This window comes from Chamaea fasciata, unplaced genomic scaffold (genome assembly GCF_029207755.1).
Source record: "Chamaea fasciata isolate MVZ Bird 193981 ecotype frontalis unplaced genomic scaffold, bChaFas1.0.hap1 SCAF_10, whole genome shotgun sequence".
Lineage (NCBI taxonomy): Eukaryota > Metazoa > Chordata > Aves > Passeriformes > Sylviidae > Chamaea > Chamaea fasciata.
In genome coordinates, this window is record NW_027094095.1 from 23,356,761 (window position 1) to 23,379,982 (window position 23,222).

The 23,222-nt window shown below is 49.7% G+C and overlaps 2 protein-coding genes across 3 annotated transcripts in view; one reads left to right on the forward strand and one right to left on the reverse strand.

Annotated features, from left to right (window-relative positions):
• TESK2 (testis associated actin remodelling kinase 2) overlaps nt 1-22,746 on the reverse strand; it is a 109,424-nt gene extending 86,678 nt beyond the window's left edge. Inside the window, exon 1 of the mRNA XM_066192726.1 lies at nt 22,726-22,746. The gene's annotated coding sequence lies outside the window, so the exon portion shown is untranslated. The remainder of the gene's footprint in view (nt 1-22,725) is intronic.
• Nucleotides 1,120-16,327, forward strand: LOC136294703 (uncharacterized). Of its 2 annotated transcripts, none has more exons than XM_066192721.1 (5): nt 1,120-1,193; nt 10,943-11,410; nt 12,474-12,803; nt 13,149-13,309; nt 14,118-16,327. In XM_066192721.1, exons 1-5 carry the CDS (start codon nt 1,127-1,129, stop codon nt 14,160-14,162), a joined length of 1,071 nt encoding a protein of 356 aa, XP_066048818.1. In that variant the 5' UTR covers nt 1,120-1,126; the 3' UTR covers nt 14,163-16,327. The 2 variants fall into 2 exon arrangements, with proteins under 2 accessions (XP_066048818.1, XP_066048819.1); XM_066192722.1 differs by lacking the exon at nt 14,118-16,327 and adding an exon at nt 13,451-13,898.
• Nucleotides 22,747-23,222: the final 476 nt, after the last annotated feature.

The window sequence follows — 23,222 nt, forward strand, 5'->3', positions numbered from 1 at the left end:
AAGCAGCTAGAAACACATTTCCTATGATGGGCTAAGATTAAATTTTACTTTTTCTTATAAAGCCAGTAAGAGGTATGATCTGTTCTGTATCAGATCAACTCTCTTTTACCTCAGAGCTGAGAGCAGGAGGTACCAAGCAGCCCCGTATTGCAAAAATGAAGCAAAACCTCTTGGGTTAATACCCGTTTCTACTTTCCTCCACTGTCCCTTGGTGCTGCAGGCTCGGATATCTGATGGAGAAGAGGAACCACGTCCCACCTCAGACAGAACAGCCTGAGAGAGGATCAGTACAGACCACACCATGGCACGGAGCCCTCTTCTTCAGAAATGCTGGCCAGAAGAGAGCAGTCAGACCTCCTGAAGGATGGCTCAGCCTGCACAGTGCCTGGATGAGGCTGGCCAGCCCCCAGGAGGCTGGAAGGAATGTGAAGCCAGGGGAAGTCCCAGGGGCTGCAGGATGCCCCGAGAAACCAGACGTGGCACATTGAGCACCTGGCTGAACCCTGGCAGGGGTGCTTGGAGCACCTCTGCATCCAGCTGTGCCGACAGACCCAGGTACCCTGAAACTGTCCGGGGTCCCCAAGATGATGGCCCACGTTGGGCTCATCTGCCGTTCACATCCCTGCATGGGGCAGAAATGTGTGCGTCAGGCTCAACTGGGGGTGCTAAGAGCGGATTAGGAGGTAGTGAGATCCTGGTCTGGGGTAACTTGAACCTGTCCATGGGGTGATGAGGTGGTACAAACCTAGGTTAAGGATTCTCAGAACAGAGAAAGACGGTACCCGGGGTGTCCTGCCCGAACCAGGAGTGCCCGCGCTGAGGATGCCAACGACGGTGTCGGACTGTAGCGAGGGTGTCCTGCCCAAACCCGGAGTGCCGGGGACCAATTGGTAATGCCGGCGGCGGTGCGAACCGAACCGAGGGTTCCGGGGACCGAATCGGGGCTGGACCGAGAGTGCGCTGTCCGACACGGAGATGTGAGGTCCGGCAGTGTGGGGGCCGGCAGCTGGACCCCCCTCCCCGTTCCTCCGGGGCCGGACCACGTGTCTCCCGCCCCGCCCCGGCCGCCGGCCCGCCCCGGCGCCGCCCCGGTGCCGCCGGCGGAGCCAGCGCGGATCGGCCCAGCATGGAGGGGACGCGGCTCTCCCTGCTCCACCTCGCCGCCGCCTGCTGCCTGCTCTGCGCCCTGCCAGGTACCGGGGCGGCCGCCGAGGGGTGCCAGGGCGGGGGGGCTGACCGAGGCATGCCGCCTGTCCTGCCGCGGCGGGGAGCGCAGCGCCGGGACGGCCGTCGGGGCAGCGCCGGGACGCGGGCTTCTCTGCCCGCTGTGGGGCTGCGGGAGAAGGGTCTGAAGATCTCCCCCCAGGGCTCCCTCTCCGGGGAGCAGCGCCCCGGGCCTGCCTCCCGAACTCGGGCGAAATGCCCTCGGCCCCAGGCGCCGTCGCATCAGCGGACGCGCAGGTGAGGCGCTCCAAGGATGCTCGGGGGGGTCCCGGGTGAACCCCGCGCTCCGGGCAGCAGCGCGGCCGCCGCTCCCGGCCTTGCCCATACAAGGCAGCTGCCGGCAGCGCTGCTCCCGCCGGCGAAGCCACCCGGGCTCACCTCCCGCCCGGCGCCCGGCGGGATCCCGAGGGGATGTGCGGGAAGGGGAGCAACGATCCTGGAAGGGCTCGCCCTCCGCCATCCAGCCCTGCGAGCCTCCTGCCTCCCGCCCGGCAGGTCGCGGGTGCCTACGAGCGGCTGCTGAGCTTCCCCCCGAGGGAGCCCCGGACAAAGCCCGAACTCTGCCGCCTCCCGCAGCACGACGGGACGAGGGCCCTGTGCCTGCGGGGTGAGGGGCAGGGCGGATGGAGCTATTTGGGACGGAGCAGGAGTCAGACCCCGACCCCAGGCAGACTCTCCTGGGAAGTATTTCGGCTCTGCTCTACTATCAACACTTCCCCACGTGGGCAGACGCAATCTGCAGCGTGGCGCTGACAGCCCCGTCCACCGACACCACCGAGCTTTGCCGCGTGGCCGGAGTGTGCCCCGAGTCGGGGGGCTGTCACCTTCCCCGTGACTCTGGCAGTGACAAAGGCTCTGTGGCAGTTAGGGGCTTGCCCGGGGCACAGGAAGTAAAACGTATTTCTTCTTTGTGGTTGAGAAAAACCCTTGGCCAGACCCTGATCAGATCCCAGCACCGTGACGGCAGCAAGAGGCCAGGGATGACACACAGAAACTCAGTTTCTAATAACTAATTAGGACTAGGAAAACCTAAAATAGATGCCTGTGAGGCTGAGTCCCCAGCAGCGAGAGTAGCACTCAGGATGAGGTTTTGGGTGCAGGAGGCGGTTTAGCTGGGTTTGAGGCTGAGCACTGGGAGCAGTCCCAAACCAGCTCCCTTTATGTGGGCAAAGCTGCACTCCCCACACGAGAGTGGCTGTGCTGTGATGGGGTGTGGGGAGGTGACCAGCCACTGGCAAAGGAGGGACTCAGAATTTCCACCGCGGAAAGGAGGAGGAGCTCTGAGCTGCCGGGGGCTGTATTCTGGCCCTGTGTCTCACACTCTGGGCACACTGGGAAACCCCAGGGAGCCCCTTGCCCCAGCTGGCTCATAGAAACCTTCTCGCTGCAAAGTCCAAGACTCAAACTGCCAGAATGTGCCAGAATTTACCAGAAATTAGGATTGCACTGAAGTTTTCCCCGGATCTTTGTTACTTAGTGTCCCAATCCAAGATTCTTCACAGTCTCAGGAAATGGTACCTATGAAGCTGACCTGGCCCTTGCCCTCATAGCTTTTGAATTTGTAAAGTAATCCCAACTGTGGATGAAAGAGCAAATTTTTTGTGAAAATAGAAAATAGATAGAAGGGATGCCGCCAATAATAAAATGACCCATAGCAAGCACAACCCATAATGAGACACCAGCAAATCTCAGCAGGACGGTGGTGGGGAAAAGAAATGGTTCACCCAGAGATTGGCCCCCAAGTCAGCAGTCTCTGAACAAATTTGTCCAAAACTGGGCTTGTCCTAGCTCCATGAGCTGCTCTGCACTGGTCCCAGCACAGATTCCCTTTGCTCCTGCTGTTTGGCAGTGCCCATTCCCACTCCCCATCTGGGTTTGCAGCAGGGCCACGGAGGAGCTCAGGCTGCTGCGTCTCCTGTGCTCTGCCCACTCCGGCCTCTCAATGCAGCCTTTCTTCACTGCCTGCGGAAATCCACTTCCTCCAGCACCGTCAGCCTTACAAATAAAACCCCGAGTAATTTTGGTCTGGGCATTTTTCTGCCTCTCCCTCCCGTGCCGAGCTGCCTTGCAAGCAGTGAGAACAGTACAGGGCTGGGAGCAGCACGAGCACATAAAGCCCCGTCTGTCGGCACCAGTGGGGCCATGCACACAGGCAGGCAGTGTGTCTGCTCAAGGTCCCACTGCTGATTTTCCCTGATTTTTTCCCCTTAGTTTGCCCAGGGCAAGGACACGTGGATGGACTTGGCCCCACCCTAACAGGACAACTTCAGCTCTGCTGCACCCAGAACTGAGCCACAGCTTGGTCCTCTCATCTGGGTGTTTCCTCCAGCTGTGTGACCCTGCACTCCCAGCCCAACCTTTCATGTCATGCCATCAGTCTTTGATGCCATTTCTACACGTGCTTTTCCCTCAACTTCAGGGGCAGGGTGGGCCTTGTCTCCCTGCGGCCCTTCCAAGAAGGCTTGACCTGCTGGGCAGGGGCAAAGCACTCACCTCCTTCACCTCCCTTGGCCCCATCCCTCCAGACAAAGGGGAGCAGGGATGCTCTAAGCACAGAAACCCCTGTCCCTCCTTCCTTTCCACCAAGACTCTCTGGGTGGGCAGTCACAGTTCTTGCTGCAGGATTTTCTATAGGCCTGTGATCATCTCCACAATGCTCTCTGGGGCAGCTTTTGTAGGGCTCATTGCCACTGAGGTCTGGGGTCACATCCTGAGCCCTGTAGGGCTGCCCAGAGCAGGACAGGATGCATCCTCCAAGCCTCACAGCCCATGGAACCAGGAGTTACACATCTAGAAGGACCTGGCAACTGCTCAGGGCTGGGCAGTCTTCCTGATGTCCAAACTTGCCCCAGTTCATGCCACACTGCACTGAAGAGTAGGCTCCCTGCTAACATGGGGCTGCTATTAAGGCAACTGGCTAATTTATTTCTCCTAATGATGTGAATGTTTCCTCCACTGCAGCTGTGACTCCTGAGGTAAGCAGGGCCAGGCTGTATGATGCCAGAGCTTCCTGCTGTTGCTGTACTACTGGGATTACACAAACCCAGAGAAGGACAGGCTTCCCAGGCTCTGCATGCCATGGGTGTTGTGCCCAGCAGCTTCTGGGCAAAAGGATCTTCACCACTGCTCAGTCCCCTACTGAGGAACAAAACCAGACAGAGTGGGAGTCTCCCAGGCATCTTCCTGCCAAGCAAGGTGCTCCATAGCTGTATGTGGCCTGTGAAAAATAACTGGCTGCTCTGACAGTGGTAGCTGAGCAAGGCAGCCTGCTCTCCTTTTTCCCTGCCACAGAAATTTGGAATAAGCCCCCTCACCTCTAAATGGGGGATCAGAGATAGAACTTCCTGCAAACCTGTAGGAGAGAAGTTTTTTGCATTTCTCTCCCCTGGCTACGTGAGGAGAATCTCATGTGGCAGGGCCAGGCAAAGTGTGACACCCTGGGGTGCTGTTCCTGCAGGTAGTGACCATGCTGGTGCTGCCCCACTACTGTGTGCTCTGGGCTGTGTTGTTTCTGTGCTGTTTCATGGGTTTTCCTAGTACTTAAGTACACGGGCTTGGCATTTATAGTGCTGTTTCCAGTTGCTGCTGTTTCTGCAACTCTTGCTCTGCCCTGCGCTGCCATGCCACCATTGGCTGGTTGTCCTGGTTCCCAATGCGGTGCCATCTGTCAAGGTGGTAGCACTGCCTCCCCTTTTTGTTTCCCAGTGGTTCAAGCCTGTGGCCCGGTATCCACAGATGCCCCGAGGAGGCATCTTCCTGCCTGCCTGGGCAGGTTGGGTGCTGGGCTGTCCCTCCCTAGTGCCACACTCGCTCAGCACCCCATATCTTATCTGCCCCGTCTCGTGCTCTGCTCGTGGCCACCTGCCTTCTCAGTCAGGAGAGCTGCTTTCTATTCCTGTCCCTTACCTCAGCCCTTGCTTTGCAGTGTGCCTGGCCTGGCAGCTCTCCAGGGCTGAGCTGGGTGCTCAGCACCCCCAGTTCAGCACCCCCAGTTTTGATGCCTGCAGAGCAGCTCACAGAGGCCACGAGGGGTGCAATGAATTAAACTGCTGCCATGAAGAGCTTCACTGTGGTCCCCAAGCAGGCTCCAAGGTCGGATCTGTGCCTACATCTCCCGCCTGGACTCCTTACAGCAGAGAGAGTCTGTTCAGCCTCTCTCAGCCAGGATGGGGATGGGGACAGTCTGGGCATCAGCCCTGGCAAGGAGACCACCGGAGCCTGTGGCAAATGCAGCTCTCTGGCATCCTGGCTCCATCGAGATCCTGCAAGGTATCCAACTGGAGCTGAGTTCACAAAGCAGTTGCCCCTTGTACTGAAACCTGTCTCTAAGCTTGCTTCATCACAATGAGGGTGTTTGCTCTACAGCATCCCTGGGTGCATCTGGCATCTCCCTGAAGGGCTCCAGAAATCTCTTCTATTGCTTGTTTGTTTTGGTTTTTTTTCATTCCAGGAAAAGAGATCAGGCTCAGCTAGTATCTTATCAAGAGCTATTCCAGTTCTGCTTTTAAATGAAATGAAGAGCCTTGGTTTTAAATCTCACTATATGGTTTTATTTGCATTTATCCTCAAGCTTTTTTTCCTTTAAGAGATTGTCTAATTACCGTTGGTTGGTAACCATATAATGTAATAACTGGCAACAAAAGATAATTTCTATACTTAATGAAGTAGTTTGCTAAGCAATAAGATACAACTGCTTTGATACATACGAGTTACAGTTTATGCTGTTACTTTTTAAATATTGTATTTTTCCATTTTACTAGGTTGTTTGCAAATGGAGCTGTTACACTTAAATGGAAATTGAATTCATTTAGTGCACCAAAATAGCACTGTAGAAGGGTTTGTATGCCTTTTCAATGAATCAGAGCAGTCGTTTGACATGCATTCTGTAGGAAGCTGATTTAAGTGAGGTGCTATCCTCAGACAGTGACAGCCTGTGCAGGATTATACATCCACACCAGGGAGTCCTGCTCCCACGGGCACTTTCTCTGAAATCCTGGGTGAATCCTTCTCATCTTTGTGCTTAGCTCTCACCTGGGACTCTGTGCACCTTCTCCAGTGGTGGCTGCAGCCTGTACCCTGCTCTCCCTCATTCCCCAGAGCCAGCCTGCCATGGGCTTCCTCACCTTCAGCTCATCCTAAGAGGGATTTTAAAAAGTGTTCAAGTCTATGGATTGGAGCTGGGTTGGTGTTGACCTTTGGGAAGCTCAGGCTGCTGTTTCTATCAGACAGGAAGGAAGGTGCAGAGGATGCTGCTGAGAGCAGCAGGAGGGTTGTGGCAGAAGCTTGTTGAGGGGCTTGTCCGGCTGAGGCCCTGCTCTATGTCATTGTTTTATTCTGAGAAGCAAATAGATGGTGGGGTGGCTGCTATGACAGAGGATGGACACCTCAGTCCCCACTCTGCATGACTGTCCTGGCACAGCAGTGACTCTGTGTTGCTTGTGCAAACCTTCCTCAGCCCCTTGCTTGGCCCCAGCCCTGAATCTTGGGCAGGGAGCACAAGGCAGGAATGGCCCCATTTACTGCAGAGCTGGCTTCCTTCACTCCACTCTGTTACAGCATCATTTTATCATGTCTGTTCTGGAGCTGGTGGGAGCCTGGGTTGATATGTGGAGGTCCCTCAGTGTTGCCAGACAGTGCTGGAAAGGGGTTGAAGCTATGGGCTGATGTTCAGAGCCCTCCCTTCCCTCAAGGAGCCGGGAGTGTTTCCCACCCTTGTCCAAGGCAGGGGCTGCTTCTCGGTTCGCTGCATCCCTCCTCCCCTGGGACCATTCTCTTCCTTTGCCCCTCTTGTTTCCCAGACAGAGGTCACCGCAGTCAGCACAGTCTGATGGGAGCTGCTGCTCCAAATCCACCATCCCTGCCCTAATGTGGTCTGGGATGTCTGGTTCTCATCACGCACAGGCTGAGCCTGAGGGTTAGCACAGACACAGGGCAGGAGTGGGGCTGTAGCCAGAGGGGACCATCTCTGCTTCAGCAGGCACCTCAATGTAACCAAAGCAAGCTCACCCTTGGTCCCCTATCAGGGAAACAGATATTCTTATGGTCAGAGGTCTTGCTTAGAGATACTGGGACACAGATCTTCGGACAGTCGTAGCTGCTTTGCTATGGATCCAAGGCTGAATGCATGTTTGCCAGCTGTCCTGGGGTGCTGCAACTATCAGGTCTTGGAGAAGCACAGGAAAGGTGAAGCATTCACACTGTTTCCATTTGCATCTGAAACAAGAAGGACATGGTTGCCTCTTGTCTGCTGAAGCTGGTGAGGGCAATGCCTTAGGCAGTACAGCCATGGCTTTCCTGGCATGTGGTGCAGGAAGCAGAGCTTCTCCAGGAAGACGCCAGAGGAACGAGCTCTGACCTGCGTCTCTATAGGTAACCGGTAAACAGCTAAAATCATCAGCACCCAGTAACTAGAGCAGCAACTGCGCTGGAGCTGGGGATTTTCCGAGCTGCTGGGTACCAAGCTCCAGGGCAGACCAGGAGCTGGACCCCAGAAGATCCCAGCCCGTGAGGAGTTTCCTGGGTCTCACCCAGCACAGGCAACTGCAGCAGTGCTCTGCTCTCCCCTCTGTACCGCAGGTTGCCCTTTTGGATGGATGATAAAACTGGCAAACAAAGCTATGGCATTGCACCTAAGTCCTTTGGAGGACTGTTTTCATTTTAAACTAAAACTGAAGTAAAACTCAGCGCTTGTACCTTTTAACACCTACAGCTCACAAGGAACAAATAAGTTGCACCTCGGGGATTTCCCCAGGTGCTTTGCTTGGTGACTGTGCTGGCTTTGGATGTGCCCTTACCCCTTAGGAGCTGACAGATGGGTGATGGGAATCTTTTGTCTGCCAGTCCCCGGGTGATCAGGATTTACTCAGTCCTTTGTTTCCTTGGCCATTTTAAGGCTCTTGCCTTCTCTGTCTTCCGACCATCATCTCTTAATGTCTTGAATTTTTGTGTTTGGATTAGGCTCTCCTTTTTTTCAGGCTCTCCTTTGTTTCCTGAGCTGGGTGTGCTATGATGTGCTGGGCTGGATGACTTGCTAATTGAGGTGCCATCAACACTTGCCATACTCAAAGCGAGTCCCTTGTTCCTCACCTGCCAATTTAAAATCTCTTCTGCAATTCTCTACAAATCAGGTTTTACACATCACAGTGCTCTGTTACACCAGAGCCGCCCATCCATCCCGGAATCATTGTGTTTTGCAGTGATGGACATCAGATAATTCTGTGGGAAGAAGCCAAGTGGCTTCTTGGAGAGAAGAGCTTAGGGAAATGCCAGTCCCATTTGCTCTCCCTCTTGCAGACAGCAGGAAGCTGTGCGTGCAGCGGGGTGGGGGGAGCTGCTTGTCCCCACAAGCCCTCCTGTCCCACAGCACCTCGTGGCAGGGATACCAGTTCCTGGCATGCGGGGAGGTGTCCTGGTGTGTAGGGCACTCATCTGCCTTCCCTCTGACTTTTCCTTTGTGTGTAAAATCACCAATTTCCCCCCAAAGTTCAGAAGTTCAGGCTATCTGGGTTCTGCGGATCCACCAGAAGTTCAGACTGTTTGGGGTCTGCAATAAACTTTGCACGGACCCATTTGTCTATTACCTGTAAGTTCAGGAGTTTAAACTGTAGTCAATCTGTCTGTGTTCTGCAACGAACTTTGCAGCTTGAGGTTGGTAGAGACATTAAGACCCATTTCTCCTAAAGATCCTCCCCCATCGAGCTGCTTGTAAAGACATTAGCACCCACTTTGCCTATCACTTTTCTAGTCAGAAACTGACATGATGGTTTCAGAGTTGCTCAGGCCTTTGTGCAAGACAGCTCTCCACAAATCTTTCCTCTGCATGACTCAAGTCGTCACTTGCCAACCTGTGAGAGGCTGTCCCAGGCACAGGCTAGCTATTCAGAGAGGCACGTAGCCAGGCTTGCCACTGGCCAGGTACCTGGCCACCACCTTTCCTGTTTACCCTACAGTGACAGCACGGCTCTGTGTCTCTGGCTGTGTAGGAGCAGGTAGTTGGGTGTTTACTGTGCAAGCGTCTGCCAGTGCCCAGCCAGCATCCGGAGCTGGTGGGATCCCACCCCGTGCTGAATAGCAGTGCGGCGTTCAGGGCTGGAAATTGTCACATGAAGACCTGTGCCTTTTGGTGCCTGGTCCCAGGAAACCCAGTGCTCAGCCCTTTTCCTCCCAGGTGTTATTGGTGTATCCTACACCTGAGATCCATGGCAGAGCAGCTCGCTTTATTTGGAAGCATCTTCTGGCCATGCACATCTGGATCCAGGCAAGGCCAAAGAGAGCATCACTTAGGCCTTTGGTCATGTTTAAGTTGCCCCAGCTGAGGTTCCCTGTGAGATCTTGTTCTCTGAATGTGCTGAGCAGGGTTGTGCATCCCTGCGGGAGCCCTTCTGGGACTGGGGCCCCGGGCCAGGGAAGCACTGCTACATCAGGCTGCTCCAGGGTTTTGAATTCTCCAGCTGGTCAGGGTACTGCAAAGGTCTTGAGAGAGCTATGTATTGTGCTTTTTTTAGGGCCTGTTAAGTGCTGTAGCTGGAGAAGAGCTCTGATAACTCTATCTGTTATGAACCGCTTTTAAAAACTGCTGCATTTTTCCCAAAACAGTATAAGAATGGGCTGCTTTGCTGGTGGATGAATGTTTCTTGCTGATAGCATCTGCTTTGGATACTTCTTCACTGTGGAGAGGAGGGGCATGATGACGGATATGCTTCAGTACCTTTATTTTTTTCTGTAATTAGCTCATCAGTCCTCTGTGGCTTGGATAGAAACTTTAACAGATATTGTCCAAATATTGACTATGAGATGTTTTTTAAATTGGAGAGTCCACCCTAATGTGGCTACATTTCTTTGTTTTCTTCCTGTTTATACCCTGAAAAACCCTCACAGGATTTGTGTTTACAAACAGGCAGTGTAAGAGCCTTGTGGTTTTCCTCCTCCTGTGTGCTGTCGCACTGTCTAGCAGCTGTGGATCTGGGGGATCCTTGCTTGCTGCAGGTTCCCTCCAGGGAAGCTGCCCCTTTTTGCTGCAGTGGGAGGCTGAGTAGCTCCCCATTTCTATGACAACAGTTGTACTTCATGGTGGTGATGTGTTCATAAATAGCTCACCAAGGTGGCTCCCAAAGCACGCCCCGAGCCAGCCCTGTTAGCTGTAGTACTCTGTCTACCCATTTCACCTTTCCCTCCAGCAGAATCCCACACTACTACTAAGGTGACTCACAATATTTGCTTTACCTTTGCCATCCTCAGTCTTTTTAAATATCATTTTTCTCTGCTTCATTGGGCCAGGGGAGCTAGGGAGTCTTCCACTTTTTCCACATTTGTGGTTTTTGAAGACCACTTTTGACTCTTTCTCAATAAACCAAAGAAGACTTATCTAAATTTCTTACAGAATCAGGTCTCAGGTGATACTTCTAACAAACCCAAATCCTCTAAAAAAATTTAAAAGTTGCTTGAGGATAGAGAGATTGGTGGTGCTGACCCTAGGGAACAATAACACAGGACTTGAGGCAGAGGAGGGTAAAGGAAAAGTCCGCTAGAGCAGGTCCCTGCCTCAAAAACCAGGAGGACAGAGGAGCTGTTTGAATCCTTTTCCTCCCCAAGTGTGAACCTGTGCTGGAATTGGAATTAAGAGGATAAAGACGTTCCATTTCTGTCCTTCCCCTCTGTTTCTTCTCTCACTGTTTCTTCTCTCACTGTGGGATCTCTGACAAACTTCTCTGTTCCATAGGAGAGGGTCAGAAGACAGCAGAGGCCTTGGTGTCACCAGCACCCTTTCCTAGCACAGCGCTAACCTCGCAGCCAAGGGAAGCCTCTGGCTTTAGTCCAGTGACTACTGCCATTCCTCAGACAAGCCTGGAGAAAAACTTGACTGCTGCAACACTCAATGCCACTGGGGCCCACGCTACAGAGGTGGATGATGCCTTCATCCTCACCAGCCCCATGGCAGGCTCCAAGGAAGGGAGACTGCAGACTGCTACCACTGCCAGTCCTGGAGACATCACAGTTACGCATCCTGAGCATGACAACATGAGCTTGTCAGTCAACAGCAGCACTGAAATCCCCTCCCCTACCTTAACTGCCAGCACTCTGGAAGAAAACCAGCCCAGCCATGAAACCACAGAGCCTTTCAGCACAACTGAAGAAACGGATGATGCCAGCAGTGCAACCCCCACCCCTCCTCTGAACACTGTGCTGGGTGAGCTTTTGCCTTTACTGCCTGTGCACCAAGTTCTGCCTCAAAGATGCACAACCTGGAAATGTTTGAGCACTTTCCTGGTAACTGGAGAGAGGGAGAAGAAGGGAATGAAACACTAGGCAGAGTCAGTTCAGTGCAACTTACTTGCAGATAGGCTAGTTCACCATCCTCTTTGCAAACCTCATTAATTTTGGTATTAATTGTGCTAGCTGCTTTCTGATGAGGACATGGATGGTGTGCAGGGACATTCTTCTTATATCTAATCTGAAACAACATTCCTTAGCAGCAGTGCCCAGCTGAGCCTTTCTGGCATCAGGGCTGGGGGCTCAATGGGAGCCTCCCTGGAGAAACACACCCTCTCTTTACAAAAAACATGGGCAAGCACAAGTGACAGCTCATATATCCCTGGGCAACCACGGGAAACCTTTCCCCACCTTCAGATCCCTCTGGGCAGCATGGGGACTGGCTATAGGGTCTGCAATCCCAAATTGCCCATCTTGGGGCCTGCCAGGCTGTCACACACCCTAATGCAAGGCAGATACTGATTGAGCACTGATTTGCATGGTGTTAATGCACAACTACATTGTTTTCCCTGGCTTGTGTCACATGGTCCTGCTGTTGTGTGACACACAGACACAGCCTCAGGGGATGCTGCTACCCAGGCCCTGGGCAGCCCCCTTTGTGTTCCCTGTAAGGAGGGATGAGAGGCCTTTCCCAGTGTCTTGTTCTGGGGTGATCTCCAGCTGTGTGTAGAGTTGTTTAAGCTTTGTCTGTTTGTCCTTTGTCCCCAAGGACAGGCCTTGTGGGCCCAGCTGAGGTTGGCTGACATTGCAGATTGGCACATCTGAAATCTGAGAGGACTTTCTAAGCATTGTGGGTTATAGTGTGGCTCAGCTGTGGTTGTGCTAAAGGTTCTGCTTGTTTTCCAAGGGATTGACAATAAGCTGCTATTCCTATAGTCCCAGCAGTCTTCCTTACAGTCTTGCTTCCATCTTGTCCCGTCCCACAGAACAGTATGCTTGCACCGGATCCTTTGAAATAACTGCTTGTTCCTATTTTGCAGCAACAACTAACAGCTCTCAGTCAGGGCTTTTTGATGGGCAGACCCTGGAGCCCACAGCAGCAAGGTCTGAAGCCAAGCCAGGAACGAGCCCTGTGGGTGCCACAGAGGAGAGCACTGTGGAGCCCAGAACTTCCCCTGCTCCCGTCTCCATTGTACGGAGCACGTCCTTTGCTGCTGCCTCCAGCACTGTGACAGTGACACCCCTCATGACCAGCCCCACCGCTGCCAGCACAGCTGCCATCCCTACCAGCACACCTACACTGGCACAGTCATCAGAGCCCAGGCATGAGAAGGCCTCTGTGTTGAATGTTGGTGATGATGACAATTCAGGTAAATGCTCTGCTTTTAATGAGTTACCCTGGGAGGTGGTGGAGTCACTGTCCCTGGAGGTGTTAAAGGAAAGACTGGATGTGGCACTCAATGCCATCTAGTTGACAAGTGGGCTAGTTGACAAGGTGGTGTTAGGTCATGGGTTGGACTGATAGTCACAGAGGTCTTTTCCAGCCTAATAGATTCTGTAATTGTTTTGTACCTGTTCTCTCAAAACACGGCCAAGGGGTGGAGCTACCTCAAACTGCCTCTTGGTTATATTGAGCAGAACGAGAAAAGACGAAGCTTTGCTGTTCCAATCCTTGAAGGCTCTCCTTTGGTCTCGTTCCCTTGGTCTCCTTGCAGAGCTACCCAATTTGGCTGGTAAAACGAGGGCTGATCCCTTGGTCATCACTGTGATCTCCGTGTTCATTGTCATGGTGGGCATCCTGGGCCTGGTGGGCTTCCTGCGATACCGCCAGCACAACAACCGCATGGAGTTCCGGCGCCTGCAGGACCTGCCCATGGTGAGTGCTGCCTCCAGCCCAGCCTCATGTGGGCTGCCTTGCCACTGACGGCTTTGCAGTTCCCCTTCTCTGCTGCATTAGCAATGCTTGGGGTATTTGCAGCAGCACCAATGCTGATCACACGCTCCTGTTCTTCCTTAGGTCCCTCTCCTTCCATCCAAGGTTTGAATCAAGACAGCAAGTCTCAAGGCTGGGTACTAAAGAAGCTCTCTGCCTTCCCCTCACTCTGCAGGGGAATGCTGAGAGGTTAGAGAGAGGAAGGAGAGCTCCATCCAGGCTTGTCCTGAAATGACACCTTCCTAACCTCTCCTCCTGTTTTCTGATATATTTGCTTTGTAACTATGACAAAGCAGATCTTATGCTCTGCTCCAGGGAGGTTGTCTCTCTGTCTGTCTGTGTTTGACCCTTTGGGAATATAAAAATATATGAGGGTTCCAGAGGCTGGACTTGCTCTGGGGAAGCTGCAAATAATTTCCTGAACTTTCTGGGATAGAGGAGTACTGCAGCTAGCAAGCAAGCTGATGCTGTTTCAAGCTGAGTGGAGTTTTCAACAGCCAGAATTTTCCACATCCCTGCAGCAGGCAGGCAGTCCCTGCACACACCTCTTCTCTTCAAATGCTGCAGCAGGAGGGAGACTGACAGTTCAAAGATCCAGGAACTGCACAGTGACAGCATTTAGGTGGATGTCTGGGCAGATGGCCACACTGTGGCTGAGAAAGCTGTGCTGCCTGCACAGCAGTCTCCCAGGCTGGGACCATGATGCCATTGTGCAGACATCTCATTAAAGCACCCTCTTCTCTGCTTCTAGGATGACATGATGGAGGACACCCCTCTCTCCCTCTACAGCTACTAGGCAACCAAGCTGCCCACTGCCCAGAGGAAAAGGCCTTGAGGACTTGGTCCCAGACGATCTGCTGAGGAATATGGGGCTGTGATTTGCACACAACTGAAAGATCCTTTTCAGATGGTTTTTGGTTTTAGACATTTTAAATAGTTCAGTGTTGAAGTTTCTATGCTGCAAATCAGAGCCCAAGTCTGGCCCTTTTCTCCAGGCTCTCCTCAAAAAAATGCCCTGAAGAGGTCTCCTCCTTTTAGTGTGGCAACCAATTAGCCAAGATAACCTTTGCCATGGTGTTCTGCATGGATCTCTTCTGTTCATCTTGGTGGCTGCTGCCTTCAAAGGAGGTGGGAAAGTGATCCAGACTAGGGCTCTTGACACTGGTGGTGTCAGCACAGTGCCAGCAAAGGAGACTGCTGTTTTCTGAGGAAGCCAAGGATGTGGAAATCAGTTCTCTTGGGCTCCCTCTTGTTCTGTATTTTTAAGGTTGTTTGTTTTGGGGGTTTTCTTGCACTTTTTTTGTTCCTGTTTCAGCTTTAGTCCCAGGATTGGCATTACCCAACCTGAAGCACCTACCAGGAAGATAAAAGACTACTCTGCTTCCTTCTTAGATGCATACCCTTTCTCTTTAATCAGGGAAAACAATTTTGTGGCCACTGGAGAGGTGCCCCTGCTACTTGATGTTGCTTTGAAGTTGCTGGGAGGAAAATGAACACAATGTTAGCTTAACTGAGTTTGATAGGACTCAGTCTATTGCCAGTTAGACACACTAATTTGGTCTCACCAAAATTAAGAAACTGTGTCTCCTACACTTGATGCTTTTGGCATATGTGTAAACTCCTTTCCCAGGCTCACTAAATGCTTTAGTCCATTTCCCTGCCTGGGCTAACACAAGCCTTTCCTCAGGTACCTCCCATTTTGCTTCTAGCATCTGGTTGCTGGAAGTTGTTGTACAAAACTGGTACTTGGTTCTCCCTCCTGTGCTATGCAAGGTCAAAGCTCCTCTACTTTCTGATGTTGGTATTTTGAACCAGTTGGTGTCTTGTCATGAGGACACATCCTGGAAGTAGGTGCCTTCCTCCCCTTCCCTTTCTTGGTGTTATGCTGTTTAGACTCTGCACTTTTGCCTCAGAATATCACTGCTGTAGACTGCGTCCAAGGCTCTTGAGGCCTCTCAAGGAAACCCATAGACCAGAGCCTCTGAGTGTAAATCAGAGGATCTTTTGGTGCCCTTGCCTCAGAAAGACCAGAGCGTGTGTGACATGACAGTCTTCATGTAGTTGCACCTGCTCCTGTTTTCTAACTCACATTTGACTGCAGGTAAATGGAAACACATGCCTTCTCTAGAGTGTTTGGTTTTTGACTAAGCCAGTTGCTCCCTCAGGATACAGCAAGGGCTAGAGTTCATCTGCCACTTTGCTCTTACAAGCCTCAGTTTCTCCTCTCCTTTCAGTAGCAACATCACTGAACCCCACAAAGGACAGATACCAGGCCTCACTTGCAGAAGTACCTTTTTTTTTTTTTTTTCCCCAGTGCTGTTATTGTTTGTTGTAGCAGGGAAAGGGGAATTTCCCCATCAGCTGAGCTCAAGTTGCCTGGAAAGCCCAAAGGTGGAGCAGAACCAGTCTGGGTCAATCAGATGAACTGGGTAATGCAGCAGTTCCTCCTGCCGGTGTTGCTGCTTCCAGAGTGGCTGACAAATGGCTGCAGTGCAGTCGGGGTTCAGCTGTTGGCTTTGGCCTTCCATCTTTATGTTGATGCCCAGTAAAATAGGGAAGAGGGTTGGTTCTCTCCTATGATTGCATGAGAACTAAAGTGCAATTGTCACAACTCCAAAGCTTTTGTATCAAGCATTGTCTGCACAGAGCAATCTCCCTAGCTACAGACTTGTTTCCCCTGCCGGAGGGCAGGGTGCTACTGGTTTTCAGCACAAAGTTGGCAAGTTAGTGGTGGAAAATAGAACTCCATCCTGGCTGGAACTGGTGCAGGCTGGCATATCTGGGAAGTGTGTCTGCACACAACCAAAAGGGCAGGGGCTGGTTCTTCTGGTTTCCCATGCATCACTGTCCAGGGGAGAGGGGTGAGGAAGAAAACTCGCCCAACACCAAAGTGCAACTTTGTTTGTAAAATATGTTGATAGTGGATTTTTTTTTTCTGCAATAAAGTTACAAATGCCAAAAGTGTCTCAGTCCTCATATTTTCATTGCAAACATCTAACTGAAAAGCTTTTATAGATCACAATGAATTCTGTGATAGATAAACAGCAGCAGTTTGGGGCACAAAGACTCACAGAGCTGATAACTAGAAAATACTAGACAGCTATGAACCATAGCTCTGACAGTTCAGAAGGACACCACCCCTGCCTGTGTTCCTTCTTATCAGGGTCATTCCTAGTCTGGGTCGACTGAGATTCATTTGTGTACAGTTAAATCAGATGAAATCTGTCTTAGAGAACCACACTAGACTAAAATATCTAATCTACACCTTTAGACTCCCTTCCTTGGCCTCTGATTGAAGATATTCTCATGATGACAGCTATAAACCCAAACCTTATTTACAGAAATATCCTGAAAGCCAGCCTAATCCAAACCTAAGTAGCATCATCTGTCATGCTTCTTTCTATAGTACAGCAGACAAAGCAAACTGAAAGGCACATACTTCTTGCTGTTTAGCTTTATAGCTGTTTTGAACTTTTTCCTTCAGAGCTCAGACCCACAAGGAGGTAAGTGCTCAAAAACCCAGCTTCTGCTACAGACCTGGTAAGAGTCTCTCCTGAGCTAAGAGTCTCTCCTAGCTGTTAATATACTTTGGCAAAATCAGCCAGCTCATGTCACAGATTGCTTGTATTAAAGATTTTCCCTTGCAAAAGCAAAATGTAAGTGAAACTACTTTGCAATTTGGCTTATGCTGTTTTCTAAAGAGTTCCCACAACAAATCTAGAAAAGCAAATCCTTGTAAGATCTAGAGCAAGGGGAGAGCAAAGACTTTGTAGCCTACCAAAGCGCTTGCTGAGTAATCTGAAGACACGAGGGTGGACTCTAAACCCTGCAGAGATTTCAGTCCTGTCCCAACACACAACCATACAAAACAGAACAAACATGCCAAAACTAAGCCAGCCTTCTCAGGTATAAAGTCAGCATTATTCTGGTGGTTTATACTGGAGTGTTCTCTGTTCTGCCTTTTTACCACCAAACCCACTCAGAGCTGATTAATTCTCTGCGGAACAAACTACTCAGCTGCCTTGCTGGAGAGGTAGCTCAGAGCAGGGCTGTGTTAGCTGGAGAGGCAGCAGCAGGGCAGGCTTGTGCAGGCAGCCACCCCTGGGACACATGAAGCTTTGTGCCTTTGCCCAGCTGAGTTCTGACCTTCCAGCCAGATGATGCAACTTCTGAGGTGGCCAGGTTTGGAGATGGACCATGGGCCAGTTGTGTGGGCTTCACCTTTCCCGTGCAGCAAGGAGAACTGAGAACCAGAAACCAGCTGTTGCCAGCTTCTGCATTTCTCCTTGAACGCAGCTGTTGCCTCTGATGGGGTTTCGTTTTAATGCCTCTTAGGCTAAGGCACAATTATATTACTAATTAACAAGGGACCAAGAACCAACCAAATCCCTTGGGCTTTCAGGTAAATAGAAAGGAAAGAAACACAGGTAAAAGAAAAACAGAGTTAGAGGTCTATCTGCCTCCTCTGCCCTTCCCTCCTCCTCTCTCCAGACTCATGTTTTGAAGGGAAGGGGATTTGAGAAGCTGAAAAGTGACACTCCTAGAGCTGCTGTGCCATGGGTAGGGCAACTTGTGCTTTGTGCCACTTCTCTGCCCACTCAGTCGTCCTTCATGTCTTGGTGTCTGTATTTTAGTTTTAGACACTGTATTTAATCATCATGTCACACTGCAAGTCTCTAAATAAGGCTACAGAGGGTGTTCAGAGACAGAGAAACTGTCACAAGAGCACTGGAGTGGACAAGGCAGTGTGTGGGTCTGTAAGATCAATCATCCAATCAGGATTTCTCATGGATAATAGTCCCCTGTGCTTGCTACCACTTAAAGCAGAATGAAAAAGGCATTCCACTGATCCAGGGAGCAGGAGTACAGATGCAAGCCAAGAAGGCAGAACGGTAAATTTTCAGTAATGAAGGCTGTGAAATAATGCAGAACCTGGAAGATTTTACTAGCCAGGGTTCTTCTTATATCCAGGAGAGAACAGAAATGCCTACTGTCATTTCCCTGTGAAGGAAACAGGAGGCACACCTCCACATTATTTATACTTAATTTTCCATAACTACATCAAATCAGTAAAAATGTGGATTTGTCAGGGGAGAAGTGGGACAGTTTTTCTAAGTGTACTTCCTGAGCGTCTGCCAAGATGTTCATGTACTTGCTACCTCTGCTTCACTGAAGAAATGAGACAGGAATCTTATTGCCAATATTCCTTTCCATCCTCCACAAAAAAACCAAAAAACAAAAAAACAAAAACAAAACCACAAACAAACAAAAAACAAAAACCAAACCAAACCAAAAACCAACCAACCAAACAAACAAACAAAAAACCAGAAATCATGCACTTACTGTCCATAAACGAGCCAAATTTTCAGGCCTACTGATACATACTGAAGTGATAAGCAAAGCTGGAAGACCATGACTGCAAATGTAAAAGTCTCCCAGCAGTTTCCCAAAATCGTTTGTGGTTTGGTTTGTTTTAATCTCCCAGAACTTTGTAACATAACAACAGGCTTCAAACTTCCCCACCCAAACACATTTGAAAGAAGACTCTTCCTCACTTTAATACTACAGGGGTCATGTTTCCTCACAGCTCTGAAAAAAATCAACCTTCATCCAGAGCACAGCTTCAGAACCATGTCAGAAGATAAAGCACTTAGAAGCTCCCAGAAGATGACTTTGTAATTGTGCCTGGTGATAGAGAACTTGTGAACCAAATTCCCCACCATAGTTAATTCTGCAACACTGGTAAGATTTTATAAGAAATCATTTACTACTAAATGAAGAAAGCATAGATAGGTTGATAATCCCGTGCATTTTGAATACAAAGGGATCAATTTTTTCATCTGCTTGACAACCTGCACAGTCTTCCTTGTGCATGTTCCCACTTCCCATCCAGTAAGTGTACATGGAAGATACACTCAATGCAGGTCTGCTTCACATGCCCCAGCAGTTTAACAATGGTTAGCCTCAGTTCCTCTGTAATATTTTTTCTATTCAATGACCCATCAGACAAATAACCCCCTGAACCACAAAACCAGCTTGATCTTGGTCAGACAGACAGTGGTCACAGCTGCAAGAAAACAAGTACATGTTTGTTCCTACTGTTCAGCTCGCTCTCTGTTTACAGGTAGACCAGATTCCCCACCCTCAGTTCAAATAACGAGGTAAGTAAGTTACCAGAGGTATCCTCCCAGCCATAAAATAGGTCTCCCTGTGATGAACTGCCCAGAATTAATATATCCCTGCAGCAGAAGCCTTTTGCTAGCTCTCTTTGAACTACAATGGAACATCTGTTGACAATCTCCCGCAGGGTAACTTCTCTCCTCCCCTGTTTTAATCCTCTCTCTCTTTCAGAAGTACACATCAGTTGCCACAGGACGACTCTCACAAGCATTTGAGTGTTTCCTTTCGCTGGTCTCTCTTGGGACCAGTAGGAAGAGGGATCTTCAGTCAGTCCTGATCAGTATTTTCTTTAAAAATTGCTGTTATGTTCAGACTCCTGAAGCTTTTGATGCTGAATTACAGGCTCTGCTTGGAACAAGAAAAGATTCATGGGTTCTTGAACATGACTTTCAGCCAGATCTAGGCACTCATTTGATTCCGACTGAGAAGAGTTTTACTAGGGACAACTGCAAAATTAGCAGTGTTCCTTTGTGCTAGTCCTGGCTACGCCTTCTGATCACACAGACAAACACAGCTAACGTGATCATTGCTTCAATTTCCCTTAAGATAATCTTAGGGGCAGGATGAGAAATTTTGCCCACTTTTTCAAAAGGATCTTAGTATTTTTAGGTGGAAGGCAACTGTGGACAAAACTATTTGTGGCTGTCTAGCAGAAAGGGAACCTGTTTTCACAAAGGGCTTCGAGAAGCACTGGGAAAAAACCTCCCTTTATTTTACAGAGTCTAAGCTGGTGTCATTCATTACCTCTTCCCTTCTCCTTCAACAGACAGCAATTACAAAATTAAGTTATCTCAGAGGGAAATGGAATAAAAAAATTCAAACCACATAAGGAAATTTCACAGGGCCCTTTGCTGCCACTGTGGCACTCTATTCTCATAAAACAAACCAGCAACCTCCCCTTTATGAGCATCATGGAATTTTCTGCTCAAATAACAAGATTTCTCCACCTCTTTTGTGCCACACAAGAGGAAGCAATTAACCAGCACTTGTCAAGTCAGCTGCTCCATATTGGGTCTTGACAGGGTAAATCTATGGTCATTCTATATCTGTTCTGTTCTTGCTGTGCATAGTCTTCCTAAAAGGAACAATCCAGGTTCAGCTCTACATCCCAGAGCTTTAGATAGCCAACAATGTAAGCACAATCTAACATAACTCAGAACTTACAGTATAAGTGGGAGAAAAAAATAAACATTTGAAGGCATTAGTAGAGAAAATACACTAAATTCTTTCAATTTGTTCTGGTCCATCAAGTGAGAGCTCAGACAGGATCACACATCCCATCCCGTGGGAGAGGGCTGAAGTGGAGGACTGCAGCTAGGAATTCTCTGACCTTGGAGGAACACCCCCACTGCAGCCAAGCATCACAGCATCTCTCCCTCTCTAAGCCAGCTGGCAGCTGCCAAAGCTGATTGACAAATCAGGAATCAGGCCCTGCACCAGTGTCTGTCTCCTGCAGTGAAAGAGCAGAACATGTGGTGTGGTGTTGAAAAGGCAGAAGGGGGAGGTCTGAACAAGGGGGCATGAGATGGCAAACAACAGCTCAGGTCTCAGGCAGAGTGGGATTGGGCAGGTCTGTCAATGATTTCACAAAATGGCTGTTTTCCTTCCTGGAGTTGCCCCCCTTGGGTCAGTCCCACACTTCATAGCTTCCACTTGTGGAAAATCCAGGGAACAAACAAGTCAATAAGAGTTTGCCCACCCAGGGAAGCCAATATCCATTCCACTTTTTAGTTGTTCCCGACAGTAAAGGGTGCATCTTTTAGTTAACATTAGAGGTCATGCAGATCTAGCCCAGGCAGGTCATTGCTGAGATCATCACTCCAGCTATTTCTGGCCACTTCTCCAGCACTGCTTTCCACCAGCTCAAAACACAGCCTGGAGATACGTGTACAATCTACACCAAAAGACCAAAGAATTATCCTTCCCCAGCCTTCTTACCCCATATGCCAGACCTGACAACAACAGCAGTTTATGTCTATCCCCTCCAGCACTGCTGGTTCAGTGTGGTCTGCAATCATCTCAAACCCTATTAAAAACATCCTCATTTATCTCCCACTAAAACAGAAATACCAACAAGCATCCTCACAAGTTGTGTCAGCTCAAATAAAAACAGGTGCCCGTGGTTGCAAGTGTCCTACGCTAGCAAGCTGCCAACACAGCCACTGGGTGCCCCTGCCATAATAACCCCTGCAGTTTCTGATGCTACTATGTACAAATATTTACTACAATAGCACAGCAACAGGTAACTAGCTGCTTATTATTAAATGAGGGAGTTTGCTTGAACATTTGATCAGTAAAGCTCTATATAAGAGTCCCCACCTGGCACATGCCTCAGAACAAATGTTACAGAAAAGCTTAACTCTTTGATGGGACATGCAGGCTCTTCAGGCATTGCCCTAACAGCAACCTGACATGTTACAACTGCACCTACAAAGCAGTTAATTGTAGCAGGTTTGCTAGTAAAGTCTGAATCAGCAGGATTAGTAAATTGGAAAAACAGCACACAGGGCAGTTTAATATGCCTTAAAGCCTCCATTCACAAGAATCTTAAGCATCTTACTAAAGTAGGGCATGAATTTTTTTATTTTAAAGGAACATTAGCCCTTTGTTCCTGATTTCTTTTAATGCTAAGTGCTAATACAAACACAAGGAGGTTTTATATCCTAAAAGCAAGGCATAAGTCCAAAAGGAAGGAGAGGCTGAGAGGCAAACCTTCTTGAAGTGAGCAATTTTCACCTTCTCACTGGCTGTGTGTCAGCACCAAAACAAAAATGGAGCCACATTAAAAAATGGTATCTTGGCACTGTCCGAGGAAGTGATAAGTATCATAATTGGCCCTCACATGCAGCTTTTCATTACCCTGACACTTCATGGGAAGGGAGGATGAAAGAACAGACAGGCACACACATGTTACCTCTGTCCTGGCATAGCAATACTGCACTCAGAACTAAGCTTTATATATCTGGCCCAAGTGCTCGGCCACTACTCCAAACTGTACTGTCTTCCTGCCCTTAGGTGCTTAATACTCAGCCCTACCAGTAAAACTGGATCCAGCAAGAGCCTCTCATCTGTATGACCTCTGGAATGCCCTGAACAGTAGAGCTTTGTCATCCCCACCACAGCAGAAAACCCTTCCAGGTTCTTAAGATCCTGAGGGTGCAGGATCCAGCCACACTTACCTTCAGGCACCTCGATCTCCATGGCACTGGAAAACTTGTTGGAGCTGAAGTGCCTGGGGTGGGTACCTGAGCCAAAGATGGAGAAAACCACTCTGCCCCTCTCAGCAAGTTCTTGCTTCTCTCTAAAAGAAATGAAAAAAGCAGCAGATTAGGCCAAAAGTTCAAGGATAGACTTGCTGAGTCTAAGTATCCTGTGTCTGCCTTTTGTGATACCTGTTACACGTGGAAAAACTGCTGTTATTTGGACTAAATAGCATTTTCTTATTCTTACACAGGAACAAACAGTGGCACAAGGCAGCAGAAAACAGGTTCCATGACAGGCAGGAAAACATATTGGCAAAAAAGTTCAGGCATTGGACTTCACCTGTCTGTGGCACCAACAGCTCCAGCCAGCACCACATCATTCAGGTTTGAACCACAAGGAATCAGCCACCTCATTTCTGCTCCAAGCCATGGTCACAACACCAAACCCTTCCCATACAGGGGTCAGTTTGTGT

Excerpts from the sequence above, each read along its gene's own strand:
- LOC136294703 (XM_066192721.1), top strand. The coding sequence starts at position 1,127 with ATGGAGGGGACGCGGCTCTCCCTGCTCCACCTCGCCGCCGCCTGCTGC. Across the intron at positions 12,804-13,148 it reads TGGTGATGATGACAATTCAG|AGCTACCCAATTTGGCTGGT; the intron begins GTAAATGCTCTG and ends GTCTCCTTGCAG. Across the intron at positions 13,310-14,117 it reads GCCTGCAGGACCTGCCCATG|GATGACATGATGGAGGACAC; the intron begins GTGAGTGCTGCC and ends CTCTGCTTCTAG.